The 21,942-nt window shown below is 53.5% G+C and overlaps 1 protein-coding gene across 1 annotated transcript in view; it reads right to left on the minus strand.

Moving 5' to 3' along the window:
• Bmp7 (bone morphogenetic protein 7) overlaps positions 1-21,942 on the minus strand; it is a 78,363-nt gene that overhangs the window by 4,093 nt on the left and 52,328 nt on the right. The window contains exons 4-6 of the mRNA XM_042276890.2: positions 6,126-6,323; positions 1,886-1,962; positions 378-488 (exon numbers count right to left, since the gene is read on the minus strand). Of these exons, the coding sequence (XP_042132824.1) occupies positions 378-488; positions 1,886-1,962; positions 6,126-6,323 (386 nt within the window). The remainder of the gene's footprint in view (positions 1-377; positions 489-1,885; positions 1,963-6,125; positions 6,324-21,942) is intronic.

Here is a 21,942-nt window from a genome sequence, read left to right on the forward strand (position 1 = left end):
TACCAATAGCAGGAGAGGGCCAGAGGCTGGGGGAGGGCCAGGAGCTAAGTCATGTTTTATCATAACACAGTATGGCATGCTGACACGCAAGAGGATGGTTCCCACCAGGAGGCACAGTGATAGGGTCCAAGACAGACAGACAGACAGACAGACAGACAGACAGACACACACACACACCCACACCCCCACACACACGCTCATCTTTATACCACTATATGACTAAAACATATCTTTTCAGCCTTTTATACAGCAGGTACCCACAAGAGTCATGACACACTTGGACAGACAGCTGCCCAGGCCCTGGATAGAGGCCCTGGATAAAGGCAGTAGGAGCCACTCACCCCCCCCCATAGGCCACACCCTCCGGAGGCACCCACCAGTGTCTGGACAATGGCGTGGTTGGTGGCATTCATGTAGGAGTTCAGAGGGAAGGCACACTCCCCCTCACAGTAGTAGGCAGCATAGCCTTCAGGTGCGATGATCCAGTCCTGCAAAGAGAGGGGAGTGAGGCCCCGTCTTACCGAGACCCTGCAGAGCCCAGGGCAGGGCCCCACTCCTGTGTGTCCCACCTCCGTGTGTCCCGCCCTGTGTGGACCTTCCTCGCATTCAGGAGACACAGGCTCAGACTATGTTCTTCTGAGATGTGGAGTCCCTTCAGGGCCAGGGAAATGAGCGTGGCATTTTGTAAGGCCAGCAGAAGAGAAGAAAAACAACCCGAGGCTTAGAGGGGACACCCTTGTGTTGTGTTGTGTTGTGTTGCATCCCCTGGACCATGGGTGCAGGAGCAGCAGGGAGTGAGCCTCGGGTCAGAGGCCACACCTAGAACCATCCCTGTCTCTGCTAGGGGTGGCATGCCTCAGCTTGCTCACAGGTGTGTCTGTCTCACAGCCTAGACCTTGCACCCACTGGGTAAGGACAGCTGCAAATGAAACCCAGCACAGTACGGTAGAGTTCGAACATCTGAATTCTGTTTGTTTGTTTGTTTGTTTGCACCTTCTTATATGTATGGGTTCAGAGTGAACACTGTAGACGACAACATTTTGTTCCACTGTCAAAACAGGGCATGCCTGTGGATCTAAAGCAAACCTCCCTGCCTGGTGCACCTTCTTGAGCAAGAGGCTAGTGACCCTCTGTAGCTCGGGTAATCCAGACAGGGTATTCTGGGAGCCCTGGAAACGTTGTCACTGCAGCAGGGTTGGACCCAGCACGCTGGGGAAACAGCAAGTGCAGAGTCCTCACTTCCAACACAGCAGCCTGCTCGGCTCAGAAACAAACACCCGATCTGAGTCACAGAACGAGGTGGAGGGAGCTGGCCCTCCAGGGCTGGCTTCGAACACACGGTCATATGTGGGAGATGTGGGAAAAGCGGCCAGCCAAGGGGTGGGACTAGGGTGTGCATGAAGAATAAAGTTCACACTTCAGAAGGTAGAAGGTGATGTTTCAAGTTCTGGCCCAAGAGTCAACCGCACCTCGGTTGTCATGGGACGTCATGGATTTCTGCAAGTATTCAGTCCAAGGCGTTCTCTCAGGTCAGGGCTCCTGGCATCAGACATCTCACCAGTAAAGACAAGAACTGTGGAGTGGCCTGGGACTGAGCTGGTAGAGTGCTTGCTTAGCATGCAGGACATTCTGGGTTTGTTCCCAGCATGGCACAAACTAGGCATGGTGGCACACTCCTGTGACCCCAGCACTTGGGAGGTGGATGTAGGGGAGTCCAAGGTCATCCTAGGCTACACAGTGAGTGTGATGTCAGTCTGGGACATATGGGACCCTGTCCCTGAGGGGGGAAAAGACATAAACTGTGACCCACTGCACCCATGGAGACAGCCTTGTGGCTGGCAGGGACAGAGAAAGCCCCAGTGTGTGGTAATCCAGCCATGCTTACCTGCCAGCCGAGGTCTCGGAAGCTGACATACAGCTCATGTTTCTTGCAGGCTTGCCTCTGGTCACTGCTGCTGGTTTCTGCATGGACAAGGAGAAAAACCCGGGGAGGAGAGAGAAACACACACATGTTCAAGGCCCTTTGGTTCTGCAGTGGGGGAACAGCCACTGGACTCGGGGGCTGAAGGGCAGTGATGGCCCAGAAGACAGTTTGAGGACCTGCAGCCCTCAGGGTTACCCTGACCCTTAGTAGAGTACCCCCAGTCCCGCTCAGACCATCCTGCTTCCAGACCACTCTGCCCGAGGAGGCCCACCAAGTCAGCCCCAAGACGCTCATGCACCTGCAGGTCCAGGAGGTACAGATCCGAGGATGGGGACACCCCCAGGAAGAAACCACGGAAAGCTCACGGCCCCCAGCAGCAGCAGCAGCAGCAGCAGCAGCAGCAGCAGCAGCAGCAGCAGCAGCTGAGTTTCTTTAAAGGCCAAGAACAGTGTGCTTGGGTGTTCTAGAAGGATGTAAGTTTGTAGCATTTGGTCTGGAGACTGCACTTTGTAAACACTGTGGGAATCTGTCTGTCTGTCTTTCGTGCAGAGCGGTGGGATCTTCCTCTACTCTGCAGCTGTATGAATGGTTGGCACTTACTTAATGCCTGTCCCCACCTGACTGTTCTAGGGCTTTCCATCATCTGTCCTTGCACATAAAGCCCGGGCCCCTGGTCTACACGACAGAGCCCCACAGGCCAGGTGCCTGAGTGCTCAGGCGACTCCTCATCCCCACACACCCTACAACCTCTCAAATGTGATGACTGCTCCCTCTGAGCCCACTGACAGGCCACAGGGTGTCTGGTGACAAGTGACACATCCCTCAGAGTCAGCTTCTCTAGATGCATAGGAATTCCACCTGCACCGCTCTGAGGTCAGGAAGAAATGCACAAGTCAAGGCTGTCTCAACACAAAGGTCAAGGGCCAGGGCACTATCAGAGCACAGTCCATGGAGTTGGACAACTGGTCTACCTCCTGGAACAGCTGTGGAGTGGCTATCTAAGGTGCCATTCACCACTGTGGCAAAGCCGGGGGCTGAGGCTAGCACTATCCACTCCACTTCCTGTGGAGAGGCAGGAAGGAAGAAAGGAAGTGGACCACCTCCTCAGCCCAGGGTGAAGCAGTCTGAGCAAGATACAGTTCTAAGTAGGATCGCTGGGGCCAGATTGCCCACAGCTCCCAGTCCTGAGTCAGGGTGGATCCTGAAGTGAGATATGAGAAAAAAACGCCGTGACAATTAGCGATGTCTGTCACATGCTGGAAAGGAGCAGATCCCAGTGAAGATCTTTGGTTTAATGTTGGAAGCTAGCTGTGGGTGTGCTGTGGGGGATGGGCCCTTACTTTTCCTATCTGGGGTTGTGGCCGCCCCAGGAGAAGGTGGTGGGAATTCCCCAGCATTCTCGGGTCCTTCTTAGCAGAAAAGCAAGGGAAAGGAATAAAGGAGACACCTGGTTCCTCTGCCCCCAGTCTGGTTCCACCCACCCCACCCAGTACAGCAGAGAACCAGTGAACAGCAGACAGTGCCAGCCACCAGCCGCTGCACCTCTGAAAGGCCCTGCCCGGGTAGTAGGCAAATCAGGACAGGTGCTCAGACTTGCTTCCACACCCCAGGGTCGGCTGGAGAAGATGGCCAATTAGCAGGGTGTTGGACTGAAGGGGAGAATGGACCCAGGTTCTCCACCTGCATCTCAATAGCAGTTGGAGCCCTGGGGCAGGGGTGGCCACAGGAAAGAGACTTCCAGGCAAAGGCATGCTGGGACATGTGTCTCCAGCCGGACACATAAAGGATGATGTGCGTGCAAGAGTGGATTCAACTTGTGTGGCCCATCATGTGAGGTGTGAGCACTTCAAAGGCACTGGGCACACGCCTCCGCACATGCACAGGCCGCCTCACTAAACCAGGGTGGGGCCCCAGTCCTGGAATTTTTTTTTATGTTAAACTTCCAGGCAGGGTTTGGAAGAACTTAAAACGAGAGTAGGGAGTTGAAATCTCCAGGAGCAGGCAGAGTCTGAGCCAGACGGGCTAGCTGTCATTCGAGGGAGTGAGGACCCTGTCCTGGGGCTCTGAAAGTGGGCATTCTGTGGGACACCCTAGGGTGGAGCCCTCAGCATTCCTTAGTCCAGAGGCAAACGCTGCAGATCCACAAGACAAGGTCGCCTTTGCTGGCATGGGACACGCCAGAGCTCTTTGCCAGCTGGGTTTGCAGAGGCTTCGGGGAAGTTTCAGATTCTGGAGCCCTCGTCACCCTGTGTTATACCCACCCTTCCTAGAGCACCCAGCATGACCTCACACCTACACTGCACACAGCCTGAAACCATAAAACGCCCACTCCTGCTTGGGATGGATTTCAGACTCGAAGATGAGACTCCCAAGAGAATGTTCCACCTACTTGTGGCTCCAGCTGCCTCCTCTGCCAGTCACCAGTCTCAAAGGTGTCAGAAAAGCTAAACCATGAGGCTTGGTACCCTCAGGGTGCACAGGCCTTAGCAATGGGACCAGCCTGGCCTTGCTCACAGGCCTCAGCTCAGTTCCCATGCAAACTCTTTCTGCACCCCTGGAATGAGCTGAGTTACCCAGTCACCATCCCCAATCCTGGGCCTATCACCACACACAGATGAGGGTGACAACCACATCTACCTGTCCCAAATAGTTTCTACATCCAGGTTCCCACTACAGAATTCCACTCCCAGAATAAACAAGGCCTCTAAATACGAAGGAAACTCGGTGTTTTGTTTTTTTTTAATTTGGGGGCTTCACAGAACCCTTTGAGATGCCTATAAAAGGCCCTACCTGGCAGAAAAGAATGCTTACGAGGTCTCTGTCCACACTCCGGCTGCTGACAGAACAGGCAGGTGACTGCGTGACTGTTCAGAACAGCAGATTGCAGGCTGTGCCTCACCCACAGGTAACCTGTTTAACAGATCAACTGTGCTGCCCTGAGTGGTGGCTCCATGATGAGTCTGAATGCTGAGGCAGACGGACTCTGCATCATATTTATATAAGTAAAGCAGCACCATCAGCCACACCAGAGGGGAGACTTCCGGGTAATTTATTTGTGTCTGTAAACAATGCCATCTAAGAATATAGCTTATGTCAGAAACATCAGACTCACGAGCCATCCACCATACCAGATGGAACTCTCTCACTGGGCTAGGACACGCTGGCACAGTGACCCAGGCCCTGGTCACTGGTCATGAACCTTGTCCAGGAAAACTGTCACAGGGAAGGACTCTAGCCCCAGTCCCCTGACTGCCACCCTCAGCCCTCTGCAAATCAACACCAAAACTCACCTCGACCTGCAGCATTTGGCAACTCTGCTCTGAAGAGGCCTGAGCTCAGCCTGAGACTCCTTTGTCCCCGCAGAGACCTCCTTGAGGCCGGGTCGGCTCTGCCCCTCCAGCTTTAGGACAGCCTTCTGAGGAGCGCTGCTTCTTCCTGTACTGCTCTTTATCCTCTCTGCGACGTGTGTGCTAATAAGTCACATCATGCTACACATGTGCAGTGCGTACACATGTACACATGTGCTGTGTCGTTAACTGTTAAGTAGCTAGGACTGACTCACACTACTGAAGATCGGGATAAGAACCTATGATTGGAAGCGGCCATGTCTACCAAGGGAAAGGGGTGTTTGGTGAATTAAAGCCAATGAAATTGGCATAGCCTCTGAATTAATGATAAGTTCTGATGCTGTGGAAAGAGGACTGTGTCCGTCTATACTTTTGACACAACTCTCTCTATCCACCGAAGTCTCCCCAGGGCACTGGGGACACCCCAGAAACAGTAAGTCCACTGCCACAGCGGGTTACCTTCTCCCTTCAGGAATTAAATGACTACCAATTTCCAGACAGGAGGAAGAATCCATGTGCAATGCTGGTGACCTGAAGTGGAGGGTTGGGAGGGTGGGATGGGGGGTTAGCGCAATGGCCTGGTGGCCTCACTCTTTAGTTCTAAACAGCCCAAACTCCCTTGGGTGTTTCCTCAGAATCCCAAGGCCAGGAGCTGGAAGATGGAGTCAATGTGGAGCCCTCACAAGCAGGCTTGATTTGTGCCTAGCCTTGCCTTGCTTCAAGGTCACCAGAATCCCGGAGAAGATACATGCTGGACAGGCACGTCCCAGCTCACAGGCTGATCTGTTCTGGAGCCATCCACAATGCATTTGCACATATGGTCCCCTCGGGCTGCTCAGACTGCATTGGCCTACCTGCCACACTGGCCATCCTCAGGGCCTCTTGGTTCTTGGGCGTCTTGGAGCGGTTCTGGCTGCGCTGCTTGCCCCCAGTGGACCGGATGCTACGTAGATGGACCTCTGTGGCCTTGAAGAAGGCCACCATGAAGGGTTGCTTGTTCTGGGGTCCGTGGCGCCCAATCAGGCCCGCCAACTTGGGGTTGATGCTCTGCCCTGCAAAGGAGGTATTCGTTACAGAGGTGTGCAGGGAGAGGGAAGGGGTAGGGGCATGATTCTAGCCTCACCTTACAACCCATTCACTGCTACTCATTCATCCGGCAAGGACTGTTTGGGCAATTTCAGGAGCTGTTTTAGGGGTGCCCTGCTCTCTGGTGACCCCTGGGAGCAATGGAAGGCAGCACACAATCACCCAATGGTGACCCTGACACTAAGAAGCATGAGGATTCTGGCCAAGACCTTCAGGGGGTCTCAGGCTAGTGCGGGCGATGTGCAGCTCACACTGCACTGGCCAGAGTGGGTCACTTGGTTGGCCAAGCTTCAAGGGGCAGGGAATAAAACTGTTGTGTGGCAAGGAGGTGAGCATGACTGCCAATGCCTGATGGCAATGGAGGAGAGACCAGGTGGCAGTGAGGTGTGACCCCTAAGTATGTGGGAAAGGGCACTTTGGGAGACGGGCCCCACAGAAGCAAAGGCCTGGAGAGAAAAACTGGATTCCAGGAGGATGAGAAAGAGAAGCAGGCAGGTAGGGTGACAAGGGATAACAGGCTAGAGGCACAGATCACCCCCAGGCCTGCAGCAAGCATTCTGCCTGAACAAGGTCTTGGCAGGTGTGAGCCCTGAGAAACAGCTGGGCCGTGCAGGACAGGGCTTCATGCCGGGGGCCGGGGGCTTCGTGAAAAGCAAGAGAGAGTCTACACACCACCACAGATGCCAGGAGCTGCCCGCAGAGGAGGGACTAGGCGGGACCTTCCTGTGCCGAAGGAGGGCCACAGGCAGTGACCGCCGGGTATAGGACTTCTGCCTTTACATGGGATGGCTTGAGGCCTGATACCCGGGAGCCATCAGCTTGTGGGACGTAGTCACAGATACCCAAAGTGGGACAAGAGGGGATGACAGAAAGCACAGCTAATGGGCTGGGGTCTTAGAGTGTTCTCTATGATGACCTTGGGCTGGCCCTGAGACCGGACAAGGTGGAAGACAGACGTCAAAGTCCAGGCCGATTCAGTTGAACAGACAGAAGGGTTCCAAAGTACCCGCCTGGAGCAGTGGAAGTGAGCATGGAAAGAAGTGATTCTTGGACGCCTTCCCCAGACACCCTCCAGCCGCCTACCTGCTGCCCACTTAACCTTTGGAAAGATGTTGATTTCACCTCTGTTTGGAAAGAGATTCACATGAAATTGGGGTGGGGAGCTAACCTTGGTGCTGCATCCCTGTCATCTCTGCTACTCTTGAGGTTGAGGCAGGAGGATAGAAAGTTCAGTTCATGTGGGAGACTGAAAGACTTGCCTCAAAATAAAAATATAAAGAGGACTTGGGATGGGATTTAACTCAGTGTAGAGTTTAACATGTGCAGAACTGTGAGCTCCGCCCTAGCCTCAGAGAGAGAGAGAGAGAGACAGACAGACAGACAGACAGACATGTCCCTAGAGGCCCCATTTACCCGTCAGTCAGTTTTCTGCTGTGGGATGAGAAAAAAGACAGTTCTGGGAGACTGGCACACATCCTTGGCTAAAGCCGAAAAGGCTTTACAAAGATGGGAAACTGAGGCACGGGGCTGGGGAGTGGAACCTGGGAGACAAAGTATAGTTTAACTTAGTAGGTGCTGTGTGAAATCCCTTCTTGGAACCAAGGGTCAGGGCTGTGGGGGTCAGGTTAGCGTTAAGTTAGGGTTAGGGCTGGGGCTAGTGTTAAGTTAGTCTAGGGTTGAGTTAGGGTTAAGATTAGCATCATTTTTGCTACCTGAGGCGCTCACCAGGCCTGTGGAGTGAGGACGTCCAGACCTGCCTGGCTTCCTGGGTTACTCTCTCCTCACTTTAACACCCCCTCCTCCCACCATGGTGTGTGCTGATCTCAGCTCTCTGCGTTAGGGGATTTGAATCCAGGAGGCTAGACAAAACATGGCGGCTGACTCCAAGTAACCTCTTTCTTTCAAAGAGAATCGAGGGCATTCAGCGGAGTTTGCAGGCTCCCCTAATTAGGGAGGATCATGAAAGGCCCGGAGAGGAGAGAAGTGCTCCATGAGAGCCTGGAGACCCAGAAACCAGAGTGAGGAAGTACGATGATGAGCATCCAGGGTTTACTGACAGATCTTGACTGTCAGTGGAAACAAAGCTCTGGTTACTTCTACAGGGCCGTTTCTAGGCTGGGTTAACTGACCTGGGAGGACCTACCCTCAAGGTGGGCAGTATTATCCCTGTCTCCAGGGTGGGCTGTTCCTGGAGTGAGTATAAAGAAGAAAGGACACTGAGCATCGGTACTCATTTCCGTCTGCTTCTGGTTATGGGTACCTGTCACCAGCTGCCTCACACCCCCAAAACTAAGCTTTCCTGTGTGGCTTCTGCTGGGCATTTTGTCACATCACTGAGGAAAGTGACTCACATGCAGGTCCTGGGCTCGCGTTCTTCCCATGGACCAACCGGGATGAGCTCTTAAGAATCAGAATTTAAGGTCACGTGTGGTGACGAACACTTCAGAGCTGGGAGACACCAGGTGAAGACAGTGCCGGTTGTGCAGAGCAGGACAAGACGAGAGAGGCTGAACAAGACGAGAGAGGCTGAACAAGACGAGAGAAGCTGTGCATCCCGCCTAAAAGCGTGCAGCTCAGAAAGCAGCGTGTATGTGGGGGGGGGGGGTGAGGGGGGCGACGGGGGTGTGGGACACGACACGACACTTCGCCACTGCAGCTACTGCAACCCCAAGTCCAGTGATAGAAGCAAGGCCAGCAGAAGGGATGGCTCTGGAGGGCCTTGGCTGCCCACATCAGGAAGTCACATCAGCTGGTGTCCCCAGGCAGGTCAGACCTGGGGAAGGCCAGCCTTCAGTGCCTCGCTCAGTCCCGGGAGCTAGTGTGGTTTTAAGAGTTCATGTTTAAGAAAACACATTTCCCCAACCCCCACAATTTACCCCCCCTTTCATCATCCAGCTCTCCTGCATTCTTGAGCGGGGTCCCCCTTAGTTCATCCATCTATAACACAAGTGAGTCTATAAAAGAAACCATTAAAGCTGGGCCCCGAGGACTTGGGCTTCCCCCCTGGAAGGCTTTTAGGGTGGAATAAAAATGCCTCGCCTGAAACCCTGATGCCTCTCTGGACCCCTTAAATCCAGGTGCCAAGAGTGGTCCCAGTCCTGCGGCCCTTTTGACCTGCTGGCCGGGGTTGGCAGATGTCAGCAAAGCCACCTCCAATGGTCATAGCCTCCGCTAAGAAGGAACCAAGCCCACACCGGCCACCAGCTGCCTGCGTAGCCTTGACTTCCTCGTGTGTGAAGTAGGATGAGGCCACTGGCCTCGTGTCCCTGCTTCCCCGGTGAATGGCACACTTTGAACCTAGGCAGCTTCGCCCCAGCTGACTGGGCCCTGGCCTCGGGGCTGGGTGGGATGCGGTCTGACAAGAGGCACCTAATCCCATACAATCATTGTCACTGCTCAGGGGTGAGACGTGACCCAGTTCAGCCAGAACAGGGAGAGAGGAGTTCTGGAAATCTCTAGAAAACACGCTTGCTGCTCTAATGTTCGGGAGAAACTTAACCCCTCAGCAGAGTGCAGGCAGACAGATGGCATTCCAGAAACTACCTTCATGTACCGAGCCCAGGGAAGCCATGTTTTCAAACAAGGGCTACCCGTGGAAGGAACGGCACAGACCGGGTCTCGTGGGACACAGCTGTCACGGGTCAAGGCAGCCTTCGCTCTTACCCCGACCACCACTGTGAACGCCCCACCTCGATGACTAAGTCTAGAGCCCGGAATCATCTCACCCCCTCCTCAGAGGCTGGCGACAGGGATCACGGGCACAAGCCATCTTTGGGCCTGGCGTGGAGCTGGCCCTCAGGAGCAAGTGCTGATTCTGTCCTTATTACCTAATCTGGGGAAGGATTCGGGTTTTCTGTGTAGAGGCTGGAAGACAACCCAACTGCATTTGTTTACCTTCAACAGAAAGCGGGGCCAGGACAATGGCGGCCGAGTCCTTAGAAGAATTTAAACACACCCTGTTAAGTGTGACAGCTCACCTTTCTTGCCATCTTGCCATTGTGGCTAAATTTAGTCTCAGAGACACACCTCAGGGAGGGTCTGTAAAGAACTCTCCCAAGAGGTTTCACTGAAGAGGGAGACCACCGTGAATGTGGTGGGCTGGGGTACCACAGGAGAGAGAGAGCTGAGGCCCAGCATTCATCTTCTCTCCTTCCTGACTGCTGACGAACTGTGGCCAGCACTTTGTCACAGCTAGGCAGCTAACACAGCCCACACCACACTCCGCGCATGAGCATCCACAGCAGCATTATTCCTCTAGTCCGGAAGCAGAACCCACAGCTATGGCACATGGGAGCAGGATAAAGTTGGAGGATGCACCACAGGTATGCGCCCTTGGAGGGTGTTCTATGAACTGGAGAGTGTTCAAGCTGCCTCCACCCAGGACCCCAGACAATGTCACATGACCCCTAAGAAGCAAGGGGTCTTGGATGGAAAGCCATGGCTGGCTGTTACTCTGTCTGCCTTACCTTAGGTGTTCATATACAAAGTAATCAAAATAAATTATTGAGATGTGGCTCCCAGGTAGAGTGCTTACCCAGCCCGGAGGAGGCCCTGAACTCATGCCCAGTGCTGGCAGATGTTCCATCATGATGCCCTGGCCTGTTATACACAGTGGTGTGCCTATATATATTCACACTCACACACACACACACACGTACATATTTGATACAGGGTCTCACTACATAGCCCAGGGCGGCCTTGAACCTCCAGCCATCCTCCTGCTTCTCCTGAATGCTGAGATTACAGGCGTAGGCCACCACACTGTGCTCCTCACTTTGATACTGAACAGGGAGCAGTCAAAAAATGGTGCGTAGACGGACAGTGGTGGTGTACACCTTTAATCCCAGCACTCGGGAGGCAGAGGCAGGTGGATCTCTGTGAGTTCAAGGCCAGCCTGGGCTACAGAGTGAGTTCCAGGACAGCCAAGGCTACACAGAGAAACCCTGTCTTGAAAACAAAACAAGACAAAAGGGTTGATGGTAAGAATCCCTTTTCCTTTGAGACGCTTCTGCATGACAGTTTCAATTAGTGTTTGCAATCATTTGTTTTGACTGTGTTTAAACAGCCAGCAAGGCTACGAGGAAGGATGAATTAATTAATGAAGGCAGAAAGACAATAGACATGTATTTTGAACCACAAAATCTGTGTCTTTGGCAGAATTAGAAACTATTTCTATTTTAGCCGAGGTTAGCCGACTGGTTCTTCTCCACCCCAAAGCCCACAGACGTGCCTATGAAAGGCAGCTTTGGGAGGTAAGGAGCAGCTGCCCCATCTGAACTTCCGAAAAACAAGGACTGTGTGCTGCGTGCAGGACCACACTGACGGTGCTGCAGTCGCTGGTCACTCCAACTCTACTGGCATCTCATCCCTAAGGCTGAGACGGGACGTTCTTCTCGCTGGGTGCCCAGAGCCTCCTTCAGGCTACAACAAGCAGGTGGGGCACCCGCCCACCAGCCAGGCAGCAGAGGGTGGGGCCAGAGTGGGCTCTTCCTCCCTGGGACACGCGGGTCCCTCTGTGGCTGCTTCCTTGTTCTGTGCTTTGAGACGAGGTCTCCTGCAGCCCAAGCTGGTGTTAAATTCATTATACAGCTGCGGCTGGCCTTGAACTTCCCGTCCTGCCACTCTACCTCCAGAGTGCTGGAATTCCAGGCGTGCACCTCACAACCCCTTTATGAGGTGCTGGAGATCAAACCCAGGACTTCAAACAGGGTAGGAAGTCTCTACCGAGCCCCAGCTCCAGCCCTGTTTATTTTATTCCCTTTAAAAGTAAGAAATAGTAAAAATGACTTTTTAGGGTGTGTGTGTGTGTGTGTGTGTGTGTGTGTGTGTGTGTGTGTGTTTAGCTGTTGAGTCAGTGCTACCACCACACACACACACACACACACACACACACACCACACACAATACACACACACCATACATGCACGTACACACACATACACCACACACATATCACACACCACACACACATACACACCACACAATACACACATACCATACACACATACACACACCACACACACCACGTACACCACACCACACACACACCACACACACACCACACACACACCACACCACACACATCACACACCACACACACACCACACATACACACAATACACACACACACACACCACATATACCACACCACACCACACCACACCACACACACACCACACACATACCACACCACACACACACCACACACATCACACACCACACACACATACACACCACACACACATACACACCACACACAATACACACACATCACACACACATACACACACCACACACCACACACCACACACACACACACACACACACACACACACACACACACACATACACACACACACACTGACTCTTCCAGTTCTCAGCAGGGGGCTGCTGCTCTCAGAGGCCACGAACCATGTCTGGGACATGTGTGTCAGAGGGAGCCCAAGGCCAATGATGTTGCACAGAGACTAATCCCTCAGTTGAGTTATCCCATCGGGTCACTATCCTGATCTACTAAGTGCGATCTGGGGCCTCCCTGGGGCTCTAAATCTTCTTGACCCATCACATGTCCTCTCCCAGTCTTCTGCACTGACTTATTTCAGTTTACATGTCTTCCAGACCCTTCCACGAAGCCCCATGTTCCCATTGTTAACCCTTTCCAATGCCGAGCAGTATTTCACAACACACACATCATGGGCCATTTATCCAATAATCTGGTGAGGTCTTGGGTAGTGTCCAGGGTTGTGACTGTAGACATAGAGAGAAGCAGCCACACACAGGTTTGCATGGGAACCTGGCTTCCCATTTCCTGCTGTGTAGAAGCCAGATCCTGGTCTTCAGTTCCTCCAGCCCAACTCAACACTCTACCCAGTGGAAGGGCCAGGGGAGCTGCCGGCTAGGCCTGCCCAAAGGGCCCAGGCAGAGCAGCAAAGGTGTGATCAGAGGAGAGTCCAGAGGACAGGGGGAGATGCAGAGCCCACTGCCCACCCCGGTCTCTGGCTCCCTCCTCCCTGGAGGCCGCAGACCGTAATTTCTCCTGCCTCACTTGTTCTGGGGCTGGGTGCTGTGGGCTTCTTAGACGCGTCTCCTTCCCTAACAAGTCTGGCTTGAGAAGTATGAATCACTTATCCTATCCATACAGTCCCTTCCCCCTCCACGCTGGACCTGAGCTGGAGGCAGCCATCTTGCCAAGTGTGCCGTGTTAGGGCCCAGGACAAAATGCCAGTGTGCTCAGGTGATGGGCCAAAGGTGAAAGCCTTAGTACTACAGATACTCTAGCCCAGGAATCAGCAAATTGCATCCTGCAATTGGCTGACTGCCTGCTTTAGCAAATAAAGTTTTATTAGAACACAGCCAGTGTATAGTTGCAAATGCAGCCCTTGGCTACCCTCACACTAAGGAGCACTGGGGAGGGAAAACAATTCCCCCTTCCCACTTGAAACACCCAGCCTCTGGAAGGCTCTAGAAGGCACTTGCTGATATCCACTCTCACCTACACTGACTCTGGACCTGTTTATTTCCAGACCGTAAGGGGAAACTGTGGTGGAAGTTGGGGAACACTTGGTTTGTGGAGTGCTTGTCTAGCATGCACAGAGCCCTAGGTTTGATCACTGCTATGCATAAAACCAGGCCTGGAGGTCCGTGCCTGTAATTCCAGCACCTGGGAGATGGAGGAAGAAGGATCGGAATTTCAAGGTTACCCTTGACTACATAACAAGTTTGAGACAAGTCTGAAATACACACGGTCCTAACTTTAAGAAGGAAAAAAAAAGCTATAAAAAGAAAACCATTGGTACACCCCAAAGATAAGACGCCATTGTTTCTGCTAAGTGCCAGTGTGATAACCACCTTTCTTCATACAGATGTGAGTCCCTGCAGCAGATGGCTGAGACAGAATCCATACCTGGCTAGCTGACTCAGGATGGCCTAGTTCACTTTGCACCATTCACTAGAGAGTAGGCAGATGCTAGGAGAAAGACCAAGTCCAGAAAGGACCAGGCCCGGATACAGGTCAAGGCTTAAGGCGGGCCTTCCAGGAAGCCATCGTGAGGGCATGGGGCTCTGGGGAATGAGCTGAAGGTAGGGGCCAGCAGGTGCTTTGGGGCACCCAGGGGGCATGAGCAGAATTGGGGAGCCCAGCAGCTGACGAGCTCTCAAATATCCCAGATCAGGCAGGGTACCAATGGGGCCTCTGGAAAAGGAGGCCTCCTCTCCGTGGAGGGCGGTATCCTGCTTTCCTGTGGCTTTTTTGTTCTCTAGGCCCAGCCACACCTCCAAAAGCCTAAAGAATGCTCTTCATTCATGTAGAAAAACGATTCCAGCCACTGCATCGGAAGGACCAAGGTCCCAGGGACATGTGACAATGTACTTAACACTGGTGCCCTTTTCTACCCAGACCTAAGAGCTGCTGGACCCCAGGAGGACAGGCCTCAGCTGCTGGGCCCATGGCCTCTTCCATTCTCTGTCTTTTGGGATTCTGAGTAAAAAGGAAGTGCAGGGGTCCTGGTGTGCAGAGGTACTAACCAGCTACGCTGTGAGAGATTACCCGCCAGACTGGCTTTATGCCATGGAGTCCCTACCTCAGACCGAGGTTCAGTTCCCTTTCTTCCCAGCTGCCCTAGAATCACATTTGGACAACCCCTGCCCGTTGGTCTTTAAATGTCCTGTAGCATATCTGATCCACCTGGATGATCAAGAAGAGGGACACAACCAGGAGGTGGTGGTGCACGCCTTTAATCCCAGCACTCGGGAGGCAGGATCTCTGTGAGTTCAAGGCCAGCCTGGGCTACAGAGAGAGCCAGGACAGGCACCAAAACTACACAGAGAAACCCTGTCTCAGAAAAAAAAAAAAAAAAAAAGAGGGACATGTGCCTAATGTTCCCATGTGCCTAAGCAGAGAATCATGAGGCAGTGCACATGCACGCGCGCATACACACACACACACACACACACACACACACACACACACACACACACACACACACGGGGTGGGGAGGGGAGAGGCAGGAGAGAGAGAACACAGGTAGGGGTGGGGTGGAAGGAAGGAGGTGCCATGTGGCCTGAAGCTCAGGAGATGGGGAGTAAGTCCTGGAAGGCACGGAAGAACCAGTTGTGGCCATAGTGAGGGGGCCGGATGAGATCACCAGATTGTCTTCTGGGATTGGCGGGATCTGTAGGTGTTGCCTTCTGAAGCACACAAGTGAGCAGAGGGGGGGGGGGACCCCAGAGACTAAGACGGGATGACTGGGGTCCTCATGGAAGAAACAAGTGCCTCTGTGTGGGCAGAGTCAGCGTGTCTAGCCTGAGCAGCTCTTCTTGGGAAACTTGGGAAAGTAGGCGTGTCCGTTTGCGGACCACAGGAAGCCCTTCTGAGCACTCCCCACAAAACAAGAACTTGTCCACTCGGCCTCTGTCTCTCTCCTTCAGTGTGAGAACCCTGTCTGTGCACCTCCCTGGGAGAGGCTGTGGGTTGCACGAGAGCAAATCTACCTCTTCAGGCTGTCTGTTGGGGGGTGACTACGTAAGCTTCCAACCAGTGTGGACCAACAGGCTACTGGAGCAGAGCGGCTTCTCGCACACGGGCATGGGACTAGGGGAGGGGACAGTGTGGCTCCACTGTGCCATGGGCCAGGACATCAATCAGGACACTGAGGGGTCTGTGAGCCGTTCTGTCTCTCAAGCATAAGCCCGAGTGTGAGGTCATGAAAAGAAACATTTTTGTTTGGTTTTCTATCTGAGTCAGAGTCTCAATCCGTAGCTCAGGGTGGCCTGGAACTATGTAACTCAGTCTAATGTCAAACTTGTGGCAATCCACCTGCTTTAGCCTCCCATTTGCTGCTACCGCAGATGTAAACCACCACCCCCTGCAGAGAAAACGTCTATTTTTCATTCCATTCAGGATTATTTATGCCAACACAGACATAAAAAGTGGGGTGCAGGCCATGCCATGTGCAGACATGCTCTTCCTGTAGGCCCCACAGGGAACCCCTTCTCTCTTTACCCCAGGGAAGAGGAGGGAGGAGGGTGGCCGGGTGTACAGGGGCCCGGGCTTCTGTCTGATTGGCCCAGCTGGGCCTCAGCACAGCACCTCTCACCCCCATCCCCTCCCCCGCCCGGTCATTGGTACCCACATTCCTACAAGGTATTTCCAGTGAAGAATCGGGGGACACAAGTCTGAGTTCCAAGTTCAGCACTGAGAGTCAGGTGACTTAATCCCCCAGGTTTCTCTGCCTCAGCTGTGCTCTCCGGGAATGGTGACCGTGAGAGTTAAGTAAATCAACAGTAATACAGACCTCTACCATTCAGGAGCACCGAGGCAGGGCTGCCCAGCGCTGGGCATTTCCCAAGAACTCACCTCCTCTTCCTCCCAGCTGCCTACGGAGGAGGTAATGTTAGCATATCCATGGAGATCATGAAGGAATGGAGATTCTAAGAGGCTGGATGGGATGCGGCAACCACCCAACAGCGACCTGAGGAGCAGCAATGGAACCCCAGGGACCACAGGAGAACCAGAGCCTGGAATGGCACCAACTCAATCAGAGCCACAGGAGCCTGCTTGGGTATCCCTCCTCTCCTTCCTCCTCTTCCGCCCCACCTCCCACCCCCACGCCCAGCACCAGCCTAGTGGCTGGCCCCGGGATGGGGAAAGCAGGCCACGGGGTTTGCACAGGGGACCCAACACCTCTCCTGTGGTCTCTGTATGAAAAGCAGAGTCACCAGCCTTCACCCCCACAGCATCCCTCCCTCCCTCCCTCCCTCCCTCCCTCCCTCCCTCCCTCCCTCCCTCCCTCCCTCCCTCCCCAGGGCTGTCTGCCTGTCTTCTGGGAGCCTAGGTATCCAGAGGATGTTGACTTCCATCCCACACCACACACTCGCTCCCAGAACCCAGCTGTGCTGTTCTGGTGACTAGCAGGGGCCTGCAGCTGGAACACCGAGGGACAGAGGCAGACTTTGGACACTGCCTGGGTGGTCTGGGAAGGGCACCTCTGACCTGGGACCTCCCTCGGGGCCAGATGGGGGAAGTGAGCAGTGAGCATGCCTGAGGACTCTGCAATTTGCCATCCTGTAGGAGCTGACGTCAGGAGAAACAACATCAGGCTTCCAGAAAGAACAGCACATTAGGATGGAAGCAGATGTCCCCGAGCTGGGAAACTGAGGCCTGACGGGCAGCCAGCTCCAAAGTCTGGCCGCCACCAGGCACGTCTCCTCCAGCCAGGTGGCGCAGCCTCGAGGTTTGGTGGTCTTGATGAACCATTGAGAGTCAGGGTGAGGATTGCTACCCTGCCTCTTTCTGCCCTGGTGCCACCCTGAGCCTGGCCTCAGCAAGAGCTGTCCAAAACATCGAGGCAACCTGAGTTAGTCCAGGTCCCCGGGGTGGGCGTGGGGGACTCCGCTGCCAGTTAAAGGCCCAGCACACAGTAGTTGCTCGTCACACTGACTCCCCAGTGGGCCCCGTGAGCCTTGCACCCACGTGGTAGCAAGAGCGGAGTCTGTCCGCTACCCAGCTCTCTAAATAAGCAGTGTCCCCGACATGGGGTGTGAGAGGCTCATAGGGCTGTTGTTACCTACCCAGGCGCCAAGATGCCCAAGAACACAGCTATGAGACACCCTCAGGGACTTGCCATGGGTGAGGATGGATGGGGCCTGTGTGCTCAGGTGACTCTAAAGGACCTCTCTTACTGGAGACCACCAGATGGGGAAGACTTGGCCTTGGGCTAAGAAGTGCCCGTCACCCTGTCCTGTAGCACATCCTCGGAGGTCCTCATCCACACAGCCAGTGGCCTCGTGCGTATCTGTCTGGATGGTCTGTGGGTAGTCCTTCCTGCCCAGGGGACCAATGAAAGGCCTTCCTGCACAGTGGGCAGGCACGCCTTCCCTTCTGGGCCTTACCCAGGAGGCAGGTCCAGCCTGAGCCAAGAGTCCCTCCTGCCTGGTCGCCGCCACATCACCCACTATGGAAGCACACTGGGCTGCTACAGATACCCTGGGAACAGGAGCTGCTCTCAGCCATCTTCCAGAAGAGGGTGTTCTTTGATAACTTGCCCTAGTCACCAAACGAGGGAACAGCAGGGCTGGCATTCCAGCGGGGGCCACCTGGCTCTTGAGACTGAGTTGTATGCACCAGACTGCTCTACCTCAAAGCCTGCTGAGACCTGTCACAGTTCTGGGAAAGGAGCGGAGAGAGGAGGCCTGGCTGGTGAGCACAAGCCACCTAAGGGGAAAAGCACACTTCAGCCACATGCATCAGTAGGACTGGCAGGACACAGACACTCAGGACCCACTGAGTCAAGCTGGAAGTCCCAACAGGTGTCCCAAACCCAAAGAAGCAGCCATTCTGAAGAGGGAAATCAAGTTCATCTTGACCTCTGTACTTCATTTTTCTCTTGTCTTCCATATGTCCTACCAGGCCTTTTAAGAGCGGAATTATTCTGTTGCAAAAGAAACACTCTGGATTCCTCCGTGCGAAACCCTCACCCTGAGATTAACCAGGGACACTTGGCAAAATGGTCTCTGGTAAGTCCTCAAGAGAAGCCTGCTTGGTTTATTCAGCTGGCATTCCTCATACTTAACAGACCGTGAACCCTTCCCTTTGAGGGGCACCTGTGGCTCTCCAGGGGACACGGGCTGAGATCGGCTGGTGCAGGGCCAATGCCATCAACTTCCCCAGAAGTGATTGTCCTCAAAAGAGCCAACACACCCAGCCCGGCAGGTTATCGGGTGTCTGCCACAGCTATTCAACTCTGTGATTGAAACTCAAAAGCTGCTGTGGACCACAGGAACAGGCGGGCGTGACTGGTGCCACCAGACACACTTGTGGACAATGAAGTGACTACCCATAGCATTTCTCGCGCCAACCGGAGTTTTCTTCTGGTTTGTTGGAAACTATTCAAAAATATGAAAATTCAGGCTGGGAAGATGGCTCCATGGGTGAAGTGCTCACCAGGTAACCTCAGGATGTGACTGGATCCCCAGGATCCATGCAAAAAGACTAGCATGGCTGCATGCATGGGTAATGCCAGCACTGGGGCTCGGGAGAATGGAGACAGGTGGATCCCTAGAGTTCACTGGGCAGCCTGTCTAGCCAATCAGTGGATAATGATAGAGGAAGAGAGCTGATCTAGACCTCTGACCTCCACACACACATGTGCATATGTATCCATGCACACCCACCCATGCATACCCACACCTATGCACATATACACATTCACATATACAGAAGAAGAAGAAAAGGCCAGAAGTGACAAAAACAAGCTTCAAGCTGAAAGTGGTCATCAGGGTGTCATTTACCAGCCCCTGATATAGAAGGTGAGACTCCAGAACTTTCTAGAGGCCCTTGTAAGTCTCAGGGGCAGGGAAAGCTGATGGAGAATGGGAGAAAGGGGATCAGGGAACAGTGCAGAAAGCAGAGAGTGGCCCCCCAAACACTGTGATCTCCGCACAGCCTTGAACTTAGATGAGCTTTCTGAAGCTCAGATGAAAGAATGTTCTAGAAGGTGTGGGAAGATCAGGATTGTCCCAGTTCTCTGCATCGGTCTGCAGAAAAAGAAAAGGGATGTCTAAGCCAGACTGTCCTTCAGTCATCCTCAAGGTTCTAGCTAGGGCCTCCAATCCCAGACTAAAGCCAGGGCCTCTGACAGAAGGGAAGAAGCAAAGCCCAGAACCACGCAGGAGAAAGTGATCGTGTCCACTCCTGTCTGGGGCCACAAGGGCAAAGAAAACCAAACTAAGCTGCAAAGAGTCAGAACCAAAGAGAACAGGATCATCAGAGCTGTGGGCAGAGGGTGAGAGGAGGCAGCAGGCCTGGGGAGTGGCTCGTCAGGGAAGGCTTGCCTCGAAAGCATGAGGACCTGACTTTGATCCCCCAGAACCTCGTAAAGAAAAAGCCAGAGGGTGAGAAGGCATGATGGCCCAGTGGGTAAGGGTGCTTGCCACCAAGCCTGGCCACCTGAGTTTGATCCCTGCAACCCACACGGCAAGAGAGGACTGACTTCTTCCAGTTGTCCTCTGACCTACATACACACACACACACACACACACACACACACACACACACACACACACACAGACACACAGACACACACACACAAACACACACACACACACACACACAGACACACACACACTCGAGAACACACCAACATACACACAACACAAAGGAGAAAGCAAAGACTGCAGACAGCACCTGTGGGAAACGCCACGTCTCTCTCCGGAGAAGAGAAGCTTTACTAAACACAAGGCGCCGCCGTCCTGCGGGTCATTAGTAAGGAAGGGCAGGTGTGAGAGCCGAACCTTGAGGGAGGGGCAGCAGGCACCCACCACACTGCTGGGGGCATCTGGGAGGTCTCTAAACTGGGCGGGTTGAAGACATGGACCACAGGCAGGGTCAAGTTCAGACATGACCCACTCAGCAGAGAAGGACTGCAGCCAGGTTCCTCACGGTTGTCCTATTTACGAGAGCCACAGAGTGGAGAATATCCGCCCACACAGTGGTAGTGACAGTCAGTTTATCCAGGTCACATCTAAGTCCTGCTCATCCACAGTGTGGTCCAGGGACCAGCAGCCTGGGGAGCAGGGGAGGGTGTCTGGAAAAACAGGCTTCCCTGTACCCCACCCACACCTATTCACTTTGAATCTACATTTTGAGAGGTGTCCTGGGAAACCCTCCAGGAAGCACAGAGATGCCACCATACATGTGTGGAGGTCAGAGGACAACTTACATGGATTTCTCTCCTTCCACCATATGGGGCTTAAGGACTCAACTCAGTCTTAGTGGTGTCCTCACCTCTCCGTGTTCCCACTGAGACATAATTTTAAATCCCCCCCCCATACCAACTCATGAAATCTTCTAACAACCACATGGCCAACACTCCCTTACCACCTGCACGTTGGAGACAACATCAAACCCACCTTAAAGTGAATTAGAAAGCTCTTCAGTAGAAGATGGGACCAATCTCCAAGACAAGTTGTCACCTGAACACTGCGATGGTTTGAACTAGAAATGTCCCCATAGTCTTTGGCATTTCAACACTTGGTCCCCGGTGGGTGGCGCTGTTTGGGGAGGTTTAGTGGCTGCAGCCTTGCTGGAGGAAGTGTGTCACTGGAGGCGGGCATTGAGAGTAAAATACCCCTCCCACTTCTGGCTTGCTGCTTTGTGTTTTCTGTTTGAAGATGTGCGCTCTCTGCTTCTGTTCCTGTCACCGTGTGTCTACGACCTGCCGTCATGCCGTCCTCACCATCATGGACTCTAACCCTCAGGAATTCTAAGCCAAAAGAAACCCTTTTGTCTATAAGTCACTTTGATCACAGGAACAGGAAAGTAACTAAGGCACACACCGTCATGTTGTGGGGTAATCTTTTTGTACACTGTGAAGATGTGTCTTGGCTAAGGTGCCTTCTGATTGGTTTAATAAAAAGCTGAACAGCCAATAGCTAAGCAGAAAAGAGGTTAGGCGGGACTTTTGGGAGAGAGAGAAACTCAGGGGTGGGAATCTAGGCATGAGCGAGATGCCATGGAGACAAGGGAGGAGTCAGACATACAGAATGGAAGAGAGGTAAAAAGTCATGTGGAAGAACACAGACTGATAA

This window comes from Peromyscus maniculatus, chromosome 4 (genome assembly GCF_049852395.1).
Source record: "Peromyscus maniculatus bairdii isolate BWxNUB_F1_BW_parent chromosome 4, HU_Pman_BW_mat_3.1, whole genome shotgun sequence".
NCBI lineage: Eukaryota > Metazoa > Chordata > Mammalia > Rodentia > Cricetidae > Peromyscus > Peromyscus maniculatus.